A 25,104-nucleotide genomic window follows, 5' to 3' on the forward strand; every position below is an offset into this window, starting at 1 on the left:
GGTATGCTTTACATGCGTGTTAAGGAATTTGGATCATGTTTTAGCTACCTTGTTTTTGCTTCTTCAGGGGAATTAGATGTTGGTCATAGATGTCCAGGTGTCTGTCATGTAGTGGGAGAGAACAAAGGTTTTACTTTTGAGTTGTGGTGTGTGCCCTTTTCTTTTCTTTTTTTTTTCCATACATGCTCTTTTGTGTGTTGGCTTCAGTTCAGAGGAGGTTTATGAAAGGGTGGGAATGGGTAACATCGCACTGTTGACCACATGTACTCAGGCTGCACAGAGCTGACCCTGAAGAAGACCTTGAAACTCCCAAGTTAATGTAACTGAGAATAGCAAAAGCATATGGGAGCACTGCTGAGGAGCACATAGTTTGGGGGAGAGGGGCGCGGAAGCGCAACTGAGTGACTTTCATTGATTCTCACTCTGTTCATAAGTGCTGTTTGCAGTGATTTCTTATATTTAAGAGTACCTTACTGAAATGTAGGGTGACAGTGGTCTGACTTGCCTTCCTCCGCTTCAAGCACTACAAGATCTGTTGGATTTTATTTTCCAGTCCCTTCACTGACTTGTTCTGTGTCCTTAGGCAAGTCACTTAACCTTTTTTGTGTTTGATTCCCCATTGATTCAATCAGAATAATACATTACAACAAGGGTTTTACAAGGCCTATTTTTGAGATCCTTGGGTGGAAGATAGTAATATTTGACAGTTATACACCATCAACCCTTAGTTATGTTGGAAACATTTCAAAGTGCAGCATGCCTGAAGCATTATAGAATGGGAAAGTTACAAGGAGAAATATATAATGCTGCCAGCACCTTTAGATTCCATTAGACAATAGTCTGCGACAGAAATATGTTCCATCCTGTATGCAAATCAAACATTGTCAAACTGTGCTACCACAAGACCTCTGTATTTGATACTATATTTCTTTCTCACAGATTCTGCCTGGCTTGTTCCTTGGCAACTTTAAAGGTAAGATTAGTTTTATGGTTACAATTTAGGATTACTTAAAAGTCTGAAAGTGTTGGGTCATACACAGCCCTACAATATTTGCTAAAATCTGTGCAAGTTCTTTATCCCCATTTTGCTTAATTTCTGAATCTACCTGCTAGCACTAAGAAGAGAATGTTTTCTCTGTCACCTGTACATGCACTGCACAACTGGTTAAAAATGCACACACTCTCCTGGGAGCATGCTTCACCTAGAATTCCCAAATGTTGGCCTCTGTTGTAAATTGGTTCTGCACTTTTCAGACTGGCCTGTGAGCCAGGCCATTTTTTTGCAAGCCCTCCTCATTATTAGTGGCTTAATTTGCCTCCAGTTCATTGCTCTCATTATTGTGGTTTATAGATCAGAACTGTTCAGGAGCCCTATTATAAATGCTTGTGAAACTGAGAAATACAGAGTTTGATGTTTGAGCAGCAGTATGTAGTGTTCATATTGTAGACTCAGACCTGTTCTCCCTCTCCCTCTCTGTGTGTGGTTTTTCTTTCCATTTGATTTTTAACCTAGTACTTGTAGAGCCTTATCTTTAAGAAGGCTAAGGCTGAGAAAAGTTCCTGGCACCCAGCAGCTCCCACTGTAATTACTTATTGTTAAGTATTTGGGACAGGGACCATCTGCTCATTACATACGTGTACAGCACCTAGCACAGAGGGGCTGTTTCATGTTCTCAGTGTATATAAAATCTCCCCACTGTATTTTCCACTGCATGCATCTGATGAAGTGAGCTGTAGCTCACGAAAGCTTATGCTCAAATAAATTTGTTAGTCTCTAAGGTGCCACAAGTCCTCCTTTTCTTTTTACAAATACAGACTAACACGGCTGCTACTCTGATCCCAGCTTGGGGTCTCTAGGTGCTATTGCAATACCGCCAATAAATAACTGGTAACATCTACCTAGAGCTACGCTTAGTTGTGAGCAGCAGCAGTGTGCTGAGTGGAGACTGCACATGCCTCCATATATTTGGTCTGCTCACGTGACTGGACAAGGTCTGTTCCTTTCATTTCATATTTAGGTGGTGCTGCACCAACATTCCTCTCCACCCCTCCTCCTGTGAAGTATTTGGTAGCATAAACCTGCAACAGGATACTGGCACTATTTGTCTTGTCTGTATCTGATCCTGCCATCCCTTGTTGCCAGGGGGACGGAATTGCAGGGTCCATCCTGATAGTTATTTTGCTCCCCTTTCTGTGTGGAGCATCTTTGGAACGCGCCCAGAGGTGCAGGACAAGTTTGAGGGGCACTCCCATGCAAGGTGGCAAACATGAGGATGGTGCTGGGCTGCGTGGGGTGGAGGGAAGTTGGTTGTGTCAGCTGTGTAGGTGATGGATGGAGGGGAAGGAAACGAGAGTGGAGGCAATGACACGTTTGTGATGGGATATAGGGTCTGGAAACAAAGAACATACAGAAATCAGAAAGGGCGCGTGGGGGGGCTGGGAGGAGAAAATAAGGAGGGAGAGAGGGAGAAAATCCAGAGACGGTGTATCTTCTGAGTTGAGGCAGTACTTTCTGCTTGTGACAGAGCTAATCTTGGCCTTGCTGCTGGATGAGACAAAGTGGGAGAGGACTGGAGAGGGATGGATGATATCTCGCATTTGATGTCAGATTGCTTCAGTTTTTCTAAGTGCAGTGAGGGGGGGAGGGGCCCTGGAGGGGGGGGGGGGACGGGCCCACAGTGCATGGTGTTTGACTCTGAAACTGGCCCTGTCGTCATGCCAGCCGTGGTGGCAAAACTTTTGATAATACTCCCAAGAGAGTGAAACTCAGACCCAGCATCTGTTTCTCAGTGTGGTACTGTTTTCACCCACTGAGTGACTGAGGCAAGGCAAGATGAAGGGGAGTAGGCCAAGGTTGCAGAGTGAGTCAGCACCTCAGCCCAGATTAGATCCTAGAACCCTTCTGGCTTGTCTTGCTGTAACCATTCAGCTATGTGCCTTGAAAATGGTCTATAAATGGTATGTCAAATAACTTTTAGCATGATAAAAACATGGTGTTAATGAAGGTGGGGTGAGTGTGTAGTATTGGGATCCAGGTAAAAATAAATGAAGCTGAAGTGCGTCAGCTATTTCTTATCCGGGGGAAGGGCTGGTGTCAATATGAATGTCTGCTTGAGTGACTGTCGCTGTTTGTTTGTTTAATAAAAATAAAGGTGGGGTTTTTTTAAATGGCCTTTGCTCACATAGTATTTAATCAATACTCTCCACCATTGTGAGGTCATGTCAGTAGGTAATTGATCTCCGAGTTAGTCACATCTCTGGAGCAGAAGAGTGACAACAGCTGTTAAGTTTCAGAGTAGCAGCCGTGTTAGTCTGTATTCGCAAAAAGAAAAGGAGTACTTGTGGCACCTTAGAGACTAACCAATTTATTTGAGCATAAGCTTTCTTGAGTTACAGCTCACTTCATCGGATGCATTAAAGCATCAGATGCTGTTAAAGCACTTTGTTAATTAGAGAAACAAGGTGGGAAAGGAATATCTTTTATTGGACCAACTTTTGTTGGTGAAAGAGACAAGTTTTCAAGCCACACAGAGTTCTTCAGACACTGTACCTTTGCCAGACCTATAGAAAAGCTCTATGTATGCTCAAAAGCTTCTCTCTTTCACTAACAGAAGTTGGTCCAATAAAAGACATTACCTCATCTACTTTGTGCACAGATACAACACTTTAATAAAGTTAATCTTTGAATTTCTAAAAAAATTTCTTAACAGTCTAATAATGCTAATAGCAACAGTGACAGAGTGCTAACATTGCGAAGTAATACAGTGCTGCTGAAACAAGGCAAATATAAGTTTGCCTAGAGGAATTTGATTACTGAGTTCTTTTGCAAGTGATCTGATTTACATCACATGCAATGTACGAAAGACAGGACAAGACTTCAAATAGTGAGTAGTGATTTGGGTGCTGGACTTGAGACACCCATAGTCAGAGAGTTGGTGCTCAGTGCTTTTTGACAATCAGGTCTTCTATGGTGTCTCATGCCAAGAAAGCTTGGGTTTTGCAAGTGATTTTTTTTGCAAGTGATTTTTTTTGAGTATTAAAAATGTGTGGTGATACACACGTCCCCTTAAGTGGTTAAAAATCACAGATCTTCACAAGCTGACTAGTGCTGTTCTAGGTTAGTAATTGCATGGGAAACCTCTAAGGAAACTGAGATGCTATGGGAAGTGGTATGAGTGATTCAAGCAGGTGGTTCCCTGCATTCTCATCAAAATTGATGTAATACCCCAGCATGATGTTAGAGGGTGCTGTGCTTCTGGAAGTTCCATTGTTTGGAAGGGACAGTGGATGTTCTGACCATGGAATTTTTTTACCAGACTAGCAGTCCTACTTTTGTAGCTACGTAGAACCTGTCTTTCAGGGCTCCTGAATTGCTGTTCTGAAGTTAAGCCTCAAATTGTCTATGTAAGGTAAAGAGATTCAGACACGTTTAACCTATGGATAAACCGAAGCATAGTTTATGAAATGGTTGCAGAGTGAGTCAGTGGTATGGATGAGGATAGAACTCCGTACTCCTGACTTGCAGGCTACTGCTCTAATCTTTCGAAAAGACTGCTTCAGGCAGAGTGAGAGTGCCTTGATAGCGTCTTGGGATCCTTGGGAATGGAAAGCTTTGTAGAGTACTGATTCAGGAAACCATTGAAGTCCATAGGACTCTAAGCATGTGCTCACAATACTTTTCTGAAGAGAGATGGATTTAGGAACTTAAGAGCTTTCTTGAATTGAGACCTCAGCTAAAAATTAAAACTGAATTACATTCCTAAGGTACAAAGTGTTTAGGAGAATGTGCATCCAGAGAACTGGGCAGTTCAAGCAGAACTGCTGCCTTTCTTACAAAATATTGAGGAAGAGTTCACCTTTAAAACCCAGGAGACCATTAATCTTCAGATTGATTATCTTCTGGGTTTCCTTTTGTTCAGGAGCAAGGCCTTGCTCCTGAACAAAACTCCATGGGACTGGTAGCTTGGTAAGAGATGTGGGGATGGAGGGGTTGAAGGTTGAAAGAAGCCCTCTTCAAAATAAATCCTTGCACCGCCCCCCCCCCCCCTTCTGATTTGAAAGAATTCTGGTCTGTCAAATGGAAATCAAAGTCCTGCAGTCCACTCACAAGCTAGTGTAATCTCCCTTGATGAAGTGCCATAGCTGTTGACTGACAGCTTTGGTCTGAAAGCCCCCGTATGCCTTTATTCCCACTAGAAAGCTGGTGTCTGCTGTGCAGCAGCTGACAGCTTTTTCTGTATTCCCATCTGAAGAAATTTCTTGTTTTTTCTAATACCCTGGTGGGACAGTACAAGGGTTTTGCCTCTTTTCCCATGCAGCAGTAGGGAAATATTTTTCATCTACATGAGTGCCAGCTGGGTCTTTCAAGTACAATTGATTCCAAAAACCAGGGCTCAATAAACTGTAATAAGAGTTAAAGGCCATGCAGTTCTTCAAGCTTGAATACAAAGTAATACATGTCCTTTCTGCTTGCAAACATGTCTGGAAGATTTGAGTTTTTCCAATGGAATATTTGGGGGATTTTTGATTCTGAGGGGAAAGCCGCAATGTGAGGCTTAATTTCCCCCAAAGAGTCCAGTGGCACTATGGATGAAGTGGACAGCTTAGCTGAAGTTTCCACTCTTCCTGTTCCTCAACATAAGACGCAGTGCACAGCAAATGATTCTGCCGTGTTCACAGTGCCATTGAATTCCTCTGAATAAGCTTGTTCGAGGTTCTTTCAGGAAAAGTTCCCTTTGTGGGGGCCCATTTGGGGTTCAGCCTTCAAGAAAGAAGAGGGGGTTAATATCTTTCAGGATTGCCCTCCTGGAATTCACAGATAATCTAGATTTACAGGCCAATACAGCGAAAGCTTCAAATGTGGATTGCCCTAGGAGGGGAAGAAGGTACAGGGTAGAGCCCTCTGTGGGACTATTGTTTTAATCCCGCTCCTGTCCTGCCCTGCAATTCCCACTCCCACCTGCTCCCATGTTGTTTCTTGCATTTTTATCCTGGTCTGACCCACAAAAACCTTAGATCCCACAAAGCCCACGAGAGAGACCGATTCCTCCATGCTACTTTAAAAAAAAAAAAAAAAAAGTCTGTTAATGTATTTTATAAATAAAAATGGAATTCAGACACAATTTTTACCACTAAAAGAATAAAATAAATCTTGCTTAAACCATGTAAAAAAATACATTAACTCCTGCTGTAATAGACATCAACTCTTTCTATCCCTTGCTTAAATTTACATATTAAAACCTTTATTTAAAAAATTGCTGAAATTCTATTTGACAAACGGAGATTTAGTGTTTTCCCACAAATTACTGCAGTCTGGTTTCCCCCCCTCTTCCCCCCCTGCCTGCAGCAAAGTACATTTTACCTGCTATTATGGGCGCGAGTCCTGCAGGATCCTTGGGATCGCAGCCCTGCTGCAGGGCTCTAATTCAGGGGCACTGTGTTAGCCAACTAATTAGACCTCCTTCCTTTCTCTCTTCCCTCCCCCCCCCCCCACCCCCTTACAATGCAACTACTTAAAATTTTGAACAAGTTTATTTACAGGAATTAAAGTTTCGGGAACAGGAAGGGTGGAAGTTTTGCCTAGGCACCCAGTGATGTCACAGAACAAATTGCATATTATGGATGGAACTAAGCGTGTCCTTGGGAACCATGGGGAGTGAGGGGAGGTGGGAAACAATCCTCAGTGGGAGCTGTGGGTGCTCAGTATCTCTGAAAACTAGGCAGTTTATGTAGTAGGGATGCCAACTTTCTAATACCTGAAAACCAAACACCCCTGCCCTGCCCCTTCCCCCGAGGCTCTGCCCCCTGCCCCACCTGTCCACCCTCCCTCCCCCCATTGCTCGCTCACTCCCCCCCCATCCCCTGGGCCTCCTCCCCTGCTGCCTGTAGAGCTGGGCTGGGAGGAGCTGATGCAGGCCCAGCAGAGGTCAGTCCCCAGACCGAGGGGGTGGGGAAATCAGGGCACAGCGGGGTGGAGGGAGGGGCAGACAGGTCTCCCCGCCCCCCCCCCCCCGACGGCACCAGTATATACTTTGGAGTTTGGTCTGGGAGTCAGGCTGCGGAGTGGTAGGAAGAGTAGCAGCTGCTAAGCAAGGCCGCTCCAGCTGCTGCTGCTGCTCTTCCCACCCCCAGTGGTGGAGGCTGGTTACTGCAGATAACTTATGCTCAAATAAATTGGTTAGTCTCTAAGGTGCCACAAGTCCTCCTTTTCTTTTTGCGAATACAGACTAACACGGCTGTTACTCTGAAACCTGCAGATAACAGGACTTTTAGTGGCTGGTCAGCTGTGTTGACCGGACACTGCCAGTTTTCCTTTTCGACCAGATGTTCCAGTTGAAAACGAACACCTGGGAAACCTATTATGTAGGTGTGCCTAACTAAGGTACCAAAATTTTAAAGTTTTGGCCTAGGCCTCCAGCCAGTTCTTCTCAAAAATATCTTCAGGGTGTATCCACTAGGAGAAAAGATGTGTTCTTTAAAAGCCTAGTGAAGGCAAGGTAGTTTTCAAATGTATTCACAGGTTGAGGTAAATGTTAGCAGGAAGCTGAGAGTTTGCCTCAAGCTGCTAACGTGATAAAACTATAGCTGGCTTGTCTTCACTAGGGTTTTACCTCATTAGTTATGTGTTAGTTTAACACATAAGAGCACAGCTTTTATTCCCTAGTGAAGGCAAGGCTGCAGGGTTGTGTGTTTTGGAGGAGGGAGAGGCTGCATACAAACTAGAGCAGTGGTTCTCAAACTTTTATACCGGTGACCCCTTTCACATAGCAAGTCTCTGAGTGTGACCCCCCCCCCCCTTATAAATTAAAAACTTTATGTATAGTTTATAAGTTTATATATAAGTAACACCATTATAAATGCTGGAGGCAAAGCGGAGCTTGAGGTGGAAGCTGACTGCTCATGACCACCCATGTAATAACCTCCCAACCCCCAGTTTGAGCACCCCTGAACTAGAGGACATTGTATGGTGAGAAAGATAATAACTCACCACTTCTCTCCCCCCCTCCCCCAAACCCCAAGAAATACAAATCTAGTTTGAGCTAATCTCATTGATCTGATTATTTTAGCTGCGAGATTCCTCACAGTCTGATGCCACAGACATGGACCTGCATCAGTGTAATTGGCTTTTTCCACCAGAATGGTTTTGGTTTTTACTGGATAAGAAGAGATGGGGAAAACTCTAGGAATTTTGAAGGAAGGGGAGGTGACAAAATCTTAGGGAAATTCTTCTCATGTCATTCGAATGAAAGGGAAATAATTGTTTTCACCACCCATCTCTTGAAGGGATTATTAATGATGAGTTGGGTCTGCCTGTCTACTTACTTGGCTCCATCATGTCAGTATTGAAGATCCTCCCAATCATTAATGAATATATTCTCAGAGGAACCTGTGGGGTAGGGGAAGTACTATCTCCATTTTACACATGGGGAAATAAGGCACAGGAAGTGTGTGGTACAGTGGAGACTCAATCCAGATTCTACCAATCCTGTTCCAGTGCCTTAACTACAAAATTAATCTTCCTCCTTGGCTATATGGCTGTGACCCTGTCCATACTAGTACGAGGAGCTAGAGCTAGGAGCGTGGAAAAAAATGAAGCAAAAGAAACCTAGGCTGAATGTGGGGGGAAGAGGAGAAAGGGGGAAATATATCAAGATATGTGAGGAAGGACTCTCCCAAGGAAACTGTTTGATGCCCCCATGAGTTGAGAGGTTTTAAATTATATTGGATAAATTATATTAGACAGCCTGCTGTAGGAAAGAATCTTGTGCAGGACCTAAACAGATAGGTTAGATGTGACCTAATAGATTTCTTTTAGCTCTGATTTCTAGAGAGTGTATCTAACACTGACCTTGAAACATCACCCTGCTTTGTATGGTGCAGTACTATAGTGATATGTTAAATAATGAATCAGAATTACAGTTCTAGCACTGAATGTTCTTGCTTTTTGATCCCTTAACATAACCATTTTAGATGTGAAATTGAACATCTCTGTTATGCAGAAATATTGTGAGGAACAGGGTATCTAATCTGTATAGCTACTGAGGACAGCTTCTCAATCTTGTCTGTTTATATCAGTGATTTGCATTGGGGAGAAGCAAGGGAATTTCCCTTCTTTAAATTTATATATTCCATGGGTCTAGAGACTTGGATAACATACCAGCCAGGGACTGTATTTTTTTCCTCCTCTGTATATTTTCTGTTTGAATTATGTATACTGTGAACTGCAATTTATCTTGACATTGTTTGTAGTGTTGTTCTAGCTGTGTTGGTCCCAGGGTATTTGAGAGACAAGGTGGGTAAGGGAAAAGATATTACCTCACCCACCTCATTGATCTCGGTACACAGTTTCAGGATCAATGTGTGGTTCTCCTGTCCTCTTCTATGAATATCCCAAAACCACTGTCTTACTATACAGCGTTGATTTTATTGAACTCCAGTTAACTGAAGGACTAAAATGTTGCAAGGGTAGTACTGTGTGGTCTTAATGACACTGCTAGCCAGTCAACTTTTAAAGGGAACCATTTGTATTGTAAAGCTGGCTGAGCTGCAAAGCTGCTTGCCTTGACAGGGCTTTGGGAACCTGGGGCACGGTTTCTCCTGAGCCATTAGCATTCTCTTAAATTATAATTTATTTGTCTTACACTAGCACTAATTGTGATCAGAGCCCAACTGTGCTAGGCACTGTACAAACGCATAATAAGAGATGATCCTGTCTTGAAAAGCTTATTAAATTGACAAGAGAGCTAAAGGCTGCGAGGGGGAAACGAAGGCACATAGAGATGAAGTGACTTGCTCAAGGCTACATTTAGGTCAGTGGCCAAACCACATCCCTTGTGTCCCATCCAGTGTCGTATCCAATGGGAAATGCTACCTCCCTAAAACTAAAATTTAGGTTCCAGCTAGCTGGCCCTGAAGTATGCAACTATGTTTGGAGGGTGCACAGTACAGACTTAAAAGCCCAACTGGGCTGGCTTCTGTAGTTTTCCAAAGCCATCACTTTACAGGTGGTTTCTGAGACCTCAATCAAGGATGCACTTAATATTATTAACAACTCTGTTCCTCTGAAGCTCTAGAAGGTTACAGTGTCAGCAAGTCTCATAGTTATCCTTGGAAGTGCTCATTCTTGTTATGAAGAGACCTTAAAGAATTTGAATTATTTGGTGCTGAATTCTGTCTGAAATGGTGACACAGGAATCCAAATGAATAAACACCTATGCTCTCGTCATACATATTGGACCTTCAGAGTAGGTGAAACTAGACAGTTTTGATTTTTCTCTGATTTTAAGAGCTGCTAAGACCTTTAAGATAGAGTATTTTTCATAATCGGGTATGGACTTGTTAACTCTCTTCTATTGTGTTCAGATCCTCAGCATTTTGTCTGTTGGACAATGTGATTAAATGCCACCTTCTGCTTTCTGATTTAAAAAGGGTATTGAAACTTCATAGTAGAGAGTAATGACTCGAATTAAGAGATGCTGATTGATCTTTTGCACGTACATAAAGAACATACAGGTGATATTATTGTTATTTTTGTACCAAGGAAGAGCCGATTTAAAAAAGCACAGACCACAAAGGTTTCAAATCTATTTAACCAGGCTAACACAAACTAATTGTATAGGCTGGTTTTAAGACAGGTGTCCACATAACAAAGAACACTGTTATAATTGACACGTATGGCAGCCTTTCTCAGTCAAGAGATAAAGATTAGAGACAAACTGAACTTTGACCCCCATGGGTCTTCCCTCCTGGTCTTGTTGATGGGCCAGTGTAGGGAAGTTGCACTGTGGCTACAGAAGATTTCAGTCTCCAGAGCTGCTGTTTTTAACTCCGTTCATGTAGACATAATCCAACTAAACTTCTTTAAAATGTCTAGCATCAAATTTTCAGGCCTTAACCTACATTCCAATTCTGAGCACCTAATGGTAATTCTGAATACTCATGTACCTATAATGAAGGGCTCAAGATTAAAAGTCACCTTGGGAAAATTTCTTCCTCAAAGTTACTTAATAAAATGTATTAAATTGTACTAAATAAATCTGATTTATTTAGTACAATGTTTTCTTATTTTTTATGTAACTTAGTTAAAGATGTGGTTTGGTACCTCTCCCATGTTGAAACTTATCAAATCTCTTTATAAGCACTGGCCAAACTTAAAAGGAGTATAGCAGGTATGGTATGTTACAGTTACTATGTCCCTCTCTAGTAGCTAGTCTACAGAGAATAAGAACCCAGTATTGCTATACGCTGACGGTACTTCCAGAAGCTGAAGTGGTAGGGGCCTTTGCTTTTTTTCCACAGATTCACTCCTCACTGATGACTATTAAACTTTTAATCTTGTTTTAAACATCTCAGGCAAGGACTCTATTATACTTTTGTTTGTGAGGGTAACCCTGTGTGTGTTTTGTGCATAATGCATAGTGAATACATGACGGGATACTATGATGTAAAGGCTTTGTTGGGGTGGCTACTTTAGCCATGAGTGGAGCTGGTTGAAGTAATGAGAAATTTCAAAATTCAAAAGTTGATTAAATTGTTATAAATTTCCCTTTTCCCCGTGTTGCTCTGCTTCCTATAGAGCTAATAGAAATCTTGTGAGTTTTGATGAAATGTTGAATATTTGGGCGGGGGAGATTAAAAACAAAACAAAAATCCTAAACTTTTCCCCACCAACTTTCCTAGTGAGTTTTGCAGGTCATCTCAAACAAATATCTATAAAATCGTAATACCACATTTTCACATACACTATGTATATAGTGTATGTATTGCATATTCCTCAATTTTTGTGTGTGTATATATACACATACACTGTTTCTTGTATCCCTTTGTTGGTAAAATCAAAAGTCCAACTGTACAAATCTTGGATGGAAGAGAAAATGATAAATGTAAGCCCCCTCTAAAAAAACTTAACATTGTTTTTTTAGACTTAAAATGTGATTACTTAGGGTCTTCCAGGGTTAGAAGCAATTGGGGTGCATTTTCTTGAGAAGCTGGGAATTTCTCCTGTGCAGTGTAAGAAATCTCATGTTTCTAGCTCTGCAGAATTGTGAGATATCAGGCCATAAACCTTTAATGACTGAATATTGCCTGCTTTGGCCAGTGTAACTTGTGTGTTGGGGTGGTGGAAGGGGACATGAAGGTGGGACTCTCTATTTGGACGTTAGTAGGAACACTTGTGTAGTAAATTGATCTTAAACAACGATGGCAGTTTTGAAGCTGCTTAGTGCTACAGGGTTTGAAATGTAAGCATAAATCCAAGTGCAGATGGATTAGTATTAGTGGGCAGAGAATAGGTGAGACTGTCAAAGGTGTATGATAACTTGCATTTATCACATGGCTCTAAAATTTATCATATGTCTGTTATCTGCGCACGTGGTGTGTGTGTGTGACACAGACACTCAATTTTCAGATGCAAAATATGTGAAACTGACGACTTAATAATTTAGGGATGTTTTCTTAAGATTGTTCTTTATATAGTATATCGTTTGGTTTGGAGTTCTTGTCTTTTTGATTGTGGTGTTTTTAGAAGAACTTCACAGATGATCATGATTTTCAACATGTGTGAGAGAACTAGGAACAAAGCTTTTTAAGAAAAACTTAAAAAAATAATCTTTTTTCCCCCCACTACAGATGCTCGAGATGCGGAACAACTGAGCAAGAATAATGTTACACACATTCTGTCAATCCATGACGGTGCTAGGCCTATGCTTGAGGTAAGGGGGTATCCATCATACCTCTCGTTAACCTGAACATGAAATAATGGCCTGTCAACCTTCATTTAATTTGATCCTTATTACAATTGTTTGACACAATTTTCCGTATTTTCTCTTGGAAACATTTGGCAGTCACAGTTTTGTGACTCAGTCACAGTTTTCATCACTGGTATTGTTACAAACAGGCAATCCCAGCTGTCAAAGGAGGATTCAGTTATGGTGTTTTATTGATTGACGTTCTGTTTTATCAGAGAGACAAGGTGGGGGAGGTAGTATCTTTCATTGGACCAACTTCTGTTGGTGCGAGTGCATGTTCTTAGCCCAGTAGCAGAGATTACTAAACATTCTGTGTTGATTTCTAGGATGTTAAAACCCATTTAAAAATATCCCTTTACCATAACATGCCCCTTGCTAACACTGCATGGCAAATTATTTGTGCAGGAGGCTTCAAATCCTTTTCTATCTAAAATGTAATTATCCAGGCTTGACAAAAAAAATGCCATAGCCTAGTAGCCTGGAGGGAATACACCTGTGCTGCTACACCCCAAAAAACCACTCATTCAATTTACGTGGGCAGATATTTGCCCCCTCTGCAAATTAATCCATTCCTTCCCCCATTTTATTTTACTTCTACATATTGTGAACGCGTTCACAACATAGAAGATGACTGCTGGTGCCGCTGCCGCTACTGCTCTCCTTCTGAGCCTATATGGTTTTTTGTTTCCTAATGCCTCCACCAATCAGAGGGCTTCTGCTTCTAGTGCCATTTCCACTCCAGTTAAAAAAAAAAAAAAAAAAAAAAAAAAAAAAGCAATGGATTTAGCCACTCCTGTAAAATTTCCATTTGACCTGGCAAGCCGGTGAATAGGTTGGGTGTATTTAAAAAAAAAAAAAAAAAAAAAAATCCCTACCTGGGGAAAGTAGGGTTGCCAATTTTGGTGGATGTATTCCTGGAGGTTTCATCACATGACATAATCTTTTAATTAAAAATTAATCTTTAATTCCTGGAGACTCCAGGACAATCCTGGAGGGCTGGCACCCCTAAGGGAAAGACAGTTAAAGGTGAACTGGAATTTGAAGATTGTCTTTGGGCTCAGTACTGTGGATCAGCAAAGCTAAACCTGCTCACTTTTTGTTGAGTGTGTGTTTGACTTATTAAGGTGTGCCTACTGTATGGTCTAAAAACACATTGAATTTCAAGACTGCTGTTAACTGGAGTGATATACAGATGCACTCACTAAGGAAGATGTAATCACACTTTTATGTCTGTGCTGCATGTGTTTCCTCTGGGGTGTTGTCCTCTAAAATAAACAGAAGCTTGCATCTGTCTTGTGTCATGATTTTCTAGTCAAGGTATGGGAACTACTCGCTGCAGAATCCAGGTGCAGTCACAGTATTCAGTCTACAACCTCCTCTCATGTGGAAAACCAATGTTACAATTTGTCCACAGTTCTTTAAGTAGAAGGAAGATTGCAAGTTCCTTTTGTTTTTCAGCGAAATTATTATTAATTACATTCTAATTCATGGTTTTAATCCGGTATTCACTTGCAACTAAGTAGTTACTGATGAACGAAGGTTTAGAAAATCTTGTTACAGCACTTCATTAGTTCCATTTAGGTATGATTACTTGTCAGGTTGTAATTAAGATATGTGGAAAACAATGTGTTGGTACTTTGCAGGTTGTCTTGCTCTTGGAGCATTGAAAAATAATGTTTAGGGTTTAGGCTTTGTATAAATTAGTAGCTTTGGCTTTTTCTCTTGCCCACTGAAGTCAACGGCAAAGCTCCTATTGACTTCAGTGGCACAGCGTTAGGTACCCAGTTCTGTAGCTGCTCTGTCAGTGGAAATTCCGCTGAAATCATTTTGAGATTAATACAGGGAATGACACTAAAATCAGACCCTTAGTAAACTTTCCTGTTTACGTAGATATTGTAGTCACCCCTAAAAATCAAGATGGTAGTTGAATTGAACATTTGCCAAAGTGTGTGGGGTTTCTTTTGTTTGTTTTGGTTTTTTTAATTTCCTATCCTAAGTTTAAGAAATATTGCAGCTATTTCACTAAACTTAAATAAACTGTGGGAAGAACTTTTTGTTTTGTGTTTTAAAGTGGTAAACCTAGTACATTAAAGTGATGGCTGTATTCAGTTAGCTGATGATCAGTACTATGAAGTCACATTCATTTTCACATAATGCGTTAAGTTCTTTTTATTGACCAGAGAAATTGTGTTCATTCTAGTGAATCATGCTTAAAGGGTCACTGTCACATAGGTTAGCTCTCAAAAATTCTTGCAAAACCTACTACCACCAGGTGTAATTTTTTTTTTTTGTAATTTCAATAATAGTTTTTTGTTTTGATGCACTAATAATTCTTCTGTTCAATTTGAATATGCAACACGGTAGCATCTTGCTATACATGAGAACCAGAAAATGGAATTGATCAGTCTAATTTCATTGTCCATGTTGAGTCAAGAATAAAAAGCAAACAGCCATCATAAATAGTATATTTGGTGTATATTCTAAAATCTAATTTTAAAAATCTGTTGATGCCGATGAGGACATTTTAAAAATTATTTTTGACCTGAGAGTGATTGTGTATTTGAACCAAATACCTTCTTAACTTACTTTTTTCCTGTTCTGTTCCTTGTTTTCTGCACTATTAGGAAGTATGAAACGTCTGTTGCCCCCCCAGCTTGCCACATCAGGAGAAAATGATTGCCCGGTTGGGGTTCATATAAAAATGCTTTAAGTTTTTTCAGGAGAAGTAATTGAGAAACCAATAACTTTTCAGTGGGTTTTGCTTTCAGAAGCCCTTTCTGGTAAAGTTCAACTCTATAAATCCTCTGAGTTTGCTATTTATAGTTAGCTAATTAACAAAGATTAGGCTCAGGAAGCTATTGCTTGCTTTCAGAATGGAATATCTGCAGACAAAATGTTTTTAAAGTAAATAAAGTCTTGTATTCTACTTGTGGTACAATAAAGGCTGAAAACAGCTTTTTAAAGGATTGTTTTTACTTTTTGTAGGGAAGGGTATGGCATATTATAGGTATGTGGTGAAGCTTGACATGACTTAAATTGGAAAAAAAATAACAGAACATGAATTGAGCAATCTGTCACTGTGTGCTTAGTTCTTTTGCTCTCTATGTAACACTATTTTAATGTAAACTAGCGCTATCTTTTTAAAAATAGAGCCTGTAATTAATTTGTTTATGAAGCCCCAACATTGAAGCGATCTAAATGCTGAACACAGTCTTCATACGGATATCCTAACAATGCATACAGCCATTTGTAATTTAAAAAGACATGCCTAAAAGTTTGTCAGGAAAAAACGGATGAAGTGATTGTGGTGGGTCCAACACACTAGGGACTACAAAATATGATCATGAACTACTTCAAATGAGTGCACTCAATAAACAGGGACACATGGGCCACCATTCTCTATCTACCAGCATCATTTCTGTTTTTGCCTGGGCAAGGAGTAGGTATCTCTGACGTGTTAGTTCCTCAGTATAATCCAAGCATTCTTCCAGAGCAGAGGCTGAACTTGCATGGCCACAGATGATTGTTCATAGATCTGTATGTCACATAAAATCCTAGCATAGAAGATGCTCAGATTCCAGGCCATCACCTCACCAATTTGCTGCTTGGATGCTTCAAATTCCAGATATAAACTCCAGTGCTCTCTGGGCATGAGAAATAACAAGGAATCGGTGAGCTGGGAGCCTCCTCTAAAAGATACTATCGGTCAGTGATCTGATGGATTTCATGGCAAGAAGGGAATGTCAGCTATGCCTTAGCATCAGCACCTCTGATGCAACAAGGAATAGGCTCTGGTGGTGACACAGGTTTGGAATAGACCAAGCATCAACATGCACAGGTTGATGGGCAGACCTGACCCAGGGGTGTGATCAAAATATCTGATCTTCAGACAAAACCCAGAGGTGAGAACAAGCATGTAATCAGCCCTGCTTTTTGCAGTGGAAAACCCAGAAAGTCCATGGCTTCCAGGAATATCCAAGCCATTAGAGTTGTTGTTCACATGCACTCTGAAGACAAGAATCTACAAGGGCTCTCAGCAATGCCAACACATGATCCTTAAAGCTGATTTTTACAGGTTTCATTTCTGTTGCTGTGGGCTGACGGGAGATAAAGTTATCACAAAGGACCCGACACACAGCCCACTGAAGTCTCTTCATTGACTTCTGTGGGCTTTGAATCTGTCCCAAGGCAGGTACAACACTGGCAGCAGTAATACGAGCTTTCCCCATATTGTTTCATGGTGGAAGTTTTTATTTTATTGTATTCTTGTTGCATTCATTGAGGAGCTCAGAGCCTGCAGTGAGGAGCACAACATAAATACTGAGAGAGTGCATTTGAGTTCTTTCTATTTTAGCAAATGTCACCCAACTCTGCTTTGGAGCAGGGCTTAAGTAAGTTACTATTAGCCTGTCTTCAAGCATTAGCTTAACTTAACAAAAAGAAGGTTTAAAGAGTGATTTGATCACGGTCTATAAGGACTTGCCTGGGGAACAGAAATTTGATAGAGGGCTCGTCAGTGTATCCGAGAAAGGTATATAACAAGATCCAATGTGTGGAAGTTGAAGCTATACAAATTCAAACCTAGAAAGAAGATGCATATTTTTCACAGACAGGGTAATTGACCATTGGAACAACTTATCAAGGTTTGTGGTGGATTTTCCATTACTGGCAATTGTAAAGTCAAGGCTGGATTTTCTCTAGAAGATGTGTGCAAGAGAAGTAGCCATATGTCCATCAAGAACTGGATTGACACTATGAACTCTTCTTATAGAATCCAACAAATGTTTGTCAGTTACTAGTACATTATTACTGCTGTTAAGCTAGACCAGAGTTGAAACAGTAAGTGTATGATTCCTATTCCCCCGTCTCCTGGGGTTATCTGGTCTCCTGGGGTTATCTGGTCTCCTGGGGTTAATTTACAATATTCTAGGCCTCAGTACAGAACTTGCTGTGATGCAACACTGTTGTATAGCAGATTTGTATGGGGGATTTGATGACAGCCTTCAACTACCTGAAGGGGGGTTCCAAAGAGGGTGGAGCTAGGCTGTTCTCGGTGGCAGATGACAGAACAAGGAGCAGTGGTCTCAAGTTGCAGTGGGGGAGATTTAGGTTGGATATTAGGAAAAACTATTCCACTAGGAGGGTGGTGAAGAGCTGGAATGGATTACCTAGGGAGGTGGTGGACTCTTCATCCTTAGAGGTTTTTAAGGCCTAGCTTGACAAAGCCCTGTCTGGGATGATTTAGTTGGGGTTGGTCCTGCTTTGAGCAGGGGGTTGGACTAGATCTCCTGATGTCTCTTCCAACCTAATCTTCTATGATTTGATGATTCTATGACGTAATTAAGACATTTTGTTTTGAGACTCATGCTTCTGAAAAAATGAAGAGTAGCATGACCTTAGAGGCATTTTAATGTTCCCATTAAAGTAGCCTGTAGTGCTGTTTTCTGTCACAGAACGCCTGGATCTTCACCATTCCGTTTACAGTGAGTCACATTTGAAGCTGGCCCTTGTGTAGGTTTTGTGCTTTGTGCACGTGTGTGATTTTTTTTTTTCTTGCTTTCTGTTTCTAAAAGAATTGATTTTTCTTTTTCATGGGTCTTAGAAGAGAAAGGGATATATAGTTGCAATTGTTAATCTGAAACCATCCAGGTGAGGCTAAAGTAGTTGAGTTATATTTAAATCCCACCAAACTGGACAAGCTTTTGGGTTTTTTAAGATCACACCGCTCCCTTTACGTTGTAGGCAGTTGTAATACATGTCTATAGCCCATCCACACACCGGTGCAGTCTTTGGTCTATAAGAGATATCTAGCCTATGTGGGGATACAAGTCTGTATAAGTGGTCCATCAGTAAGGTAGTCCTGTCATTGGAACTTCTGTGGTTTGATGATCAATTTCTTTCTAGGGCAAATATAGGGATTTGAAAGTATTATATATAGTTGTTTAGAGCATAAAATAGCTGTGATTGCTGCTTAGGAAACTCTCTATGGTGCATGCCAATGAAATATCATAATCTTCCTCCACTAGCTCTTCTATAATGTAAATTTTTGTAGTGTGGTTTTTTTCATTCTTTATAGTTAACCAGAGCACCTGCAGGAAGCAGAGTTATTTGTTCTTTTAAAAAAAAAATTCAGATCCCATTCACTATGCCAAGATAGATCTTGTGCACAATATTTCCAGAATAGTGCTGTGTATACCTCCCCTCCCCCATACTAATAGCTATGTAAAATAAGCTATGGCTTGTATGCTCTGTAGAAAGGAAAACAAAAAACCTCGAGACAATTTGATGCAGTTATCTATTTTGGTCGATTTTATTAGCTTTTCTTGTGCTCCTGTCATCACATATCTTGAATGAACTGTAGCTTTAAGACTGAAGTTTCAAGGGACCCTTGTAAAGAATTTAGATCCCAAATTTGATCTTCCATACAGTCACTCAGAAACTGACGGGCGGGGGGTGGGGGGGGGTGGCAAGAAGGAATATTTCTGAGAGCCATGAAAACAATCCTTCAAGCTCCTTGAGTTTGCAGAAGTAGTCAATGCATGGCTTATTTTCAGTTCTGCTAGCATAAATGATGCTAGTTCATCTAGTGGCAGGAGGTCAACAGCATGTTAATTTGGACTCCAGGATTAAAATAATAGTTCTCCAACAAAGTGTGTGCCAAATTCTTTGAGGCCTGCAGTTAAGAGCTGATTTAGAGTAAAGCCCACATACTTTTTGAAGGGATTCTTAAAAAATGGAAATTCAGCCCAATTAAAGCTAATAGAAAGGAACCCAAATCATGGCAGGTAAAATATAAGGTGAGTTTAAGAGGAACAAGTGAATGGTTGAGTATAGAGGCAAAGATATACTTAGAGTATCTTGTTTTTATATTCAAATCAGTAAGTGTGAGAGAATGAGGGGAAGTAAAAGAATGAGGATGTTGCAGAGGAGCTAAACTATTTCTTTGCGTCAGTTTTTCACCACAGACGATATTGCGGACATACCTGTTCTTTTCAGGCACTCTTAGGGATGGAGAAGTCAAAAGAGGATGTGCTGGAACAAGCTGATAAATAACAAGTTCCTTGGACTGGATGGAAGATCTAAGAGTTCTGAGGAAACTTAACAAAAGTGGCTGATCTGCTAGCAAAAGCCATGCAATCTCTCTACTATCAGCTATTATCCTGGAAGAGAGATGTCAGTTTGATACTTATTAGAGACCTGGTAATCGTAATATATCCTTATGGGCCTACACTTAGATTTGCTGTTTGTGGAAATTTCTTAAATTTCTGTGTATGGCCAAACATTTCAGATATCAAACTTAAAGTGGGCTGTACATTTTGCAGCTTCTGGGTTCAAAAAAGTTCCAGATGAGTAGAGGAACTAGCTAGTTTCTTGGCATAGAGCAGATCAGCTGCTTCAACGCAGTCTTTGGCTGATATTCCTGCTGCTGCCTAAGATATCAGCTCTTGGTGCCTAAATATTATTTGGGGCATGCTCAGCATAGGGTTTCCACTGAAATATTAAATGGTGATAGCCACACCATGTTTCAGTTTTCTAATACCATGTTCCGTGACCTGAAAGCTTCCTCCACTACCTTTAACTTTAGTTTTGAAATGGACTCTTTCCCCCCCCTCTCTTTGATGCACTTTAAGAGATTTCCAAAATTCTGGGGGAAAACCCTGGGTTAAGATGAAAGAAGCAATTTCCATCTCCCTAATTGGTAGAACTACAGGTGCAGAAGATAACTAACCTTCAGTATTCTCTCGTTAGCTCTGTAATCTCAAGGGAATATCCACACTCAGAAACCAGCCCATAAGTCTTTGGTTTGGACTAGAAGTGCATCATTGCTCTGACACATGATGGCTAAATTGGTTTCCTAATGTTCCCCTATCAATCCATGCATTTTTTGAGTTCAGGCTAAATCTGGACTGATGCTGCTCATTATGTGTAAACCTCCAGACCTTTTAAAAAAATACAGCTTCTGTACTGTATATCATGGAGCAGCTCTTGAGATGCAAGAAGCTATTTGTAAATAAAAATTGCTTCTTGAGGAACCGATGAGGAGAAGAAATGGATCCTTTAGTAGTGATTGTGTAGCACATTCTGTACACTGGCTCTGCAATCTTTTTGTATGTAGGCCAGTCTTAGGGGACTCTTAATGAGTGCATTCTGCTGGCCAGATAGCATACAACAAAATGCAATTTCCAAGTCATTAACATGCTACCAGAGTGAAAATTAGTTCTTCCAGTTGTTAAATAATTTAAAGTCAGATTTAAACTGTTCTGTTTGAGTCTCTTCCAATAGGCTCCTACCTCAACCAGTGTTACAAATTGTTGTTCTTCAACAGTCTTATCACAATCAAGAGGAAGCTCAGAAGTGCCCATTTTAAATAAATATAATTTTCATATACATTTCACTGCTTATTCATGATTAGAAGAATTTCCCCACGAGAGGTTTCAAAAGATTGTGCTGAGCAAAATAGCTACCATTTTTCTTTCAGCTGTAGTGGTGCGAGAAGACTCCTTTATTTAAAGTACAGTTCTTCTGACTTTGGCTGAGTTCATGAGGAGTTGGGAACTCTGACCTAATTTCTCAAAAGTGACTAGTGATTTTGTATGTCCACAATGAGACACCTGAAAGAGGCCTGAATTCCAGGAAGTGCTGAGCGCTTACCCTCTTGATGTTGGTTCCTTGTAGTGTCTCAAGTTAGACACTCAACATTAGTCATATCTGGTGGAGACTGCTGTGGCGATATACTGACTCGGTTCATTCTTTGGTTTCCCTAGTTATTCCACCTTCCAGGAGAACTCCAGCCTTTGTTGGGTAGCACTAACATCTGGTGGAAGGGTGGTTCTAGAATCTTTCCACTATTGAGGCACCTCTACTAGGGGTTAGGTTGTTGAAAGAATGGGTCAGTATTGACCCATTGACTGGATATTGATTGGTATGGGTCAGTATTGACCCGTACCACATTCACTGGAACACAATGAGCCCTTCTACTTCCATCTAGGAAAAGATGTGGAAAGTGTGTTAATTTTCATTTCTAAAAATAGATGTAGCTGTTTCTGATCTTAATGATTTTTTTTAAAAATCTGAAAATACTTCATAAGATTGCTGTGAGATCCTTATGTAATCAAGTGCTGTGAATATAAAAAGGCTACTGTATTATTAAAAATAAATAAATATTACAGGACCTTCCCAGCTTCAGTAGTTCAGATTCCCCATAAGTCTATTTCATTTATTTATGATGCCCTCAAAAGCAAACATGAAATAACTCTACAATGTGGTCGATTAATGGTTATTGCTGAAATATAAATGTGTTTTCTATGAGTCATTAATAAAATCAACAGCATTTGTAACTGCTCCAGAAAGTAACTGAAAGGACAAACAACGGTTGACTGGTTTTCAGTTAGGTGGTTCTGTAGCTGTACTGGACAAAACTCTTGGTAACCTCTTGCTGGTTTGCCTTGAGGAAACCTTATCTGCTGGCTGTTTCCCACTTTAGCTTTTTTGCTGAAATGCCCCTAAACAAAAATAAGTACTCCCATCCTCATCTGTTGATGTGACAAGTCAGATTAACACATGGCTTTTGACTAACCTGAAAGAACTTGCCAGGTGCTAGAGGTTTCCTATTTGCATCTGGGTTCACAAATTTAAGCTGAGGGGTTTTGGTTGTTTTTTTAAAAAAAAAGAATTTCTTGGAAGTCGTTGATGGTATCTTTACATAAATTTAAATACCGAGAAGTTTAATGCCAAAAATGTAACATTTATCTTTTAAAAAATAATGATTTTAGAATAGAAATTGTGGTGGTGGTTTTGGACAACTCAGGGTTCGTATTTCTCTTCTCCTTCCCCCCCCCCACCCTCTTCCCCCCACCACTGATTGACTAGAAATGGAGATGTTAAAGTTACAAAACTGAGAACTCTCAAAGGGGATAGAGCATTGAAGTCAAACTCTATCTTAAGTGTTACTTTGCATTATGAGTCTGTTTTTTAAGTTCTATAACTCTCTTCTCCCTCCCCCCACATAGTGTTGCTAGATTACTCAAAAACATTAAAGCAAAAACACCCAAATACTTTATTAGATTTTTTTTATACTTCTGAATACACCATACAATACTACTTATTTATAGTTTTAAGTTAATCAGGCATCATTCTTGGTGAATTCAGAATGTGTCTTTGATTATAACAAACTATCCTATGTTTGTAACCTGAAGAAATAACAAGACGTATATGTTTTGTCATGCTTCTATTCGCTTATTCTTGCTGGAGATTCTTGGTATTGCTTTTGTCAAGATGAAATCTGCAATGTGCTGTTTGGATTTCCCATTCTCACATACAAACCTACTGTCTCAAGTGCACTAGATGTGGTTGCATCATTTTGCTGCTGCAAAGTCTTGTTCTGCATAGGAAAGTTCAAATTGTTTAAGTTCGGTTGATAAAATTAAGCTAGGAAAGTAACATCCACTTTATTTTTTTCATTTCAAATTAGCCACAGGTAAGTAGAATAGGAAAAAATTAAACTAGGTCATAAAAGATACTCATTGTTTTTCCTGTACTTTTTTCTTGTGTGTTATATAAAGTATTGAATATAATCCAAAAATGTAAGACTTTATATTTAAAAAAAAAAAAAAAAAAGCTAATAAAATCTCTCTCTCACACACACACACATTTGGAATGTTATGGTTTCATTGAAGATTCCAAACATTAAACAAGTGTGCAGTGTTCAGAACTTAATAGGTAATGACACCTAAAATAATTAGAAGTTATAACATATTTGCTGTTCAGTTGATAGGTTTTTATTAGCTCTCAGTGTAAACCCTGGCTATATAAAATATATTTAAATTTTGTTTCTCATTTTTGAAAACTTGAGAGAGATAGTGTAATGATTTGGCTTTATTTTACGATGTATGGCGAAATGGTGCAAGCATGGTATTGTTTCACAAATAACAGTGAATTTTAGAAATTTTACTTAACTCTCGCTTGTTTCAGCTTTGACGATCTTGAAATCAGAATACTTGTTCTGGTTTTGTTAGCTCTCACTGTATCGGTTTAACTGTAGCCTTTAGTTTCAGGGCCTAAGAGACAAAATTCTAGTTTTGGTGGTTACTCTGTCTGCTGAAATAGAAAACTAAAAGATCATTTTCTTTTCAGTATATTAGCTCTCCAGTCTATCGCGTATCATTAACTGCACTGGAAAAAACGTGCGTCACCTCAGTTGCTTCTAGCATCATACGAAAACTACCTAATATCAATAACCTTAGAAAACATCTTAAAAAATGAATGTAGGTGTATGGGTGGGGTGATAAGGATTTAGAAGCAACAGTTGGAGGATAGCATTGAATTAAGAAGTGGTCATGAGAGAGGCACTGTGATGTAGTTGGTTATTCAGCTTATGTATAGATCTAGGAAGTTTGTACGAACACTTGAACTTGTGTGGTGAACTGCTGAGGGTTTGTTTTTTTTTCCTCAGTTGGAGCATAGAATTCGGTTTGCTTTACAGCAATGTGTCATTTTTCATAACTCTGAGAAAATATTTAATTTTTTTTATGAAAAAGCTGGTTTGGTTTAATCCAGGGAAGGGTCTGTTTGGAGGGAGAAAGAGGAAAAAATGTTGGCATGCAAGATACCGGTTGAAGGAATATTTCAATGTGAATATACCAACTGCAGCAGTAAGTAAGTAATGTGGATTCGTTCCTTCACGTTGGATTTATAATAATTGCTTTTTCATCAGCTCTTGTAATAAGGTTTTATCTCTGACCTAAAAAAAATTCCATTTTTGAGAAGGGCAAATATTCTATGAACTCAACAAATTTAATGAGTGGAACTCGTCTGCTGGAACCTAAATCCAGTTTTTTCACTGAAAAATCCATCTATTATTCTACCAGATGACAAAATGCAAGTTTCCTTTTGAAAGAAATACTGAGTTATACACATACACTTAATGTTTAGTTTGCCTGTCCCATCTTTGTTAATATTATTAATTTAAATCACATAGTAGGGTTTATTCTTGACATTTTCTAGCAATATTATAGCTTCCTGAATAAATCTGAGGCCCATTGAGGCATTGGAAGTCTTCCCATTGACTTCAGCAATCTTATGACCAGGCACAGACTCCTTGTTGTCATGATGAGCACATACCCAAGCAAGGAAGCAGACACCTCAGTGATGTTTTTGCTTCCTCCTTTGGCTTGGTCTTTGTTGACAATTCTAAGATTGCAAACGCTACTAACTACTGAAATTGTGAAGCCTATGGCATTTTTGCACACTAATGAACAAGCTATGAGCATCTGAAAATCTTAGTCTACAGTATTTACTTGTTACGTTGACACAAACTGTTCTGCTTTGCTTAGAGTCCCTTTGGGACAATTCTTAGATG

The 25,104-nt window shown here is 39.9% G+C and overlaps 1 protein-coding gene across 3 annotated transcripts in view; it reads left to right on the forward strand.

Annotated features, from left to right (window-relative positions):
* Nucleotides 1-25,104, forward strand: part of LOC102944150 (interferon regulatory factor 4) — a 119,404-nt gene that overhangs the window by 7,059 nt on the left and 87,241 nt on the right. For all 3 annotated transcript variants that reach the window (XM_007058827.4, XM_043540182.1, XM_037893232.2), the window contains exons 2-3: nt 940-973; nt 12,628-12,710. In XM_007058827.4, the coding sequence (XP_007058889.2) occupies nt 940-973; nt 12,628-12,710 (117 nt within the window). The remainder of the gene's footprint in view (nt 1-939; nt 974-12,627; nt 12,711-25,104) is intronic.

The sequence above is a fragment of the Chelonia mydas genome, chromosome 2, assembly GCF_015237465.2.
Source record: "Chelonia mydas isolate rCheMyd1 chromosome 2, rCheMyd1.pri.v2, whole genome shotgun sequence".
Classification (NCBI taxonomy): Eukaryota; Metazoa; Chordata; order Testudines; family Cheloniidae; genus Chelonia; species Chelonia mydas.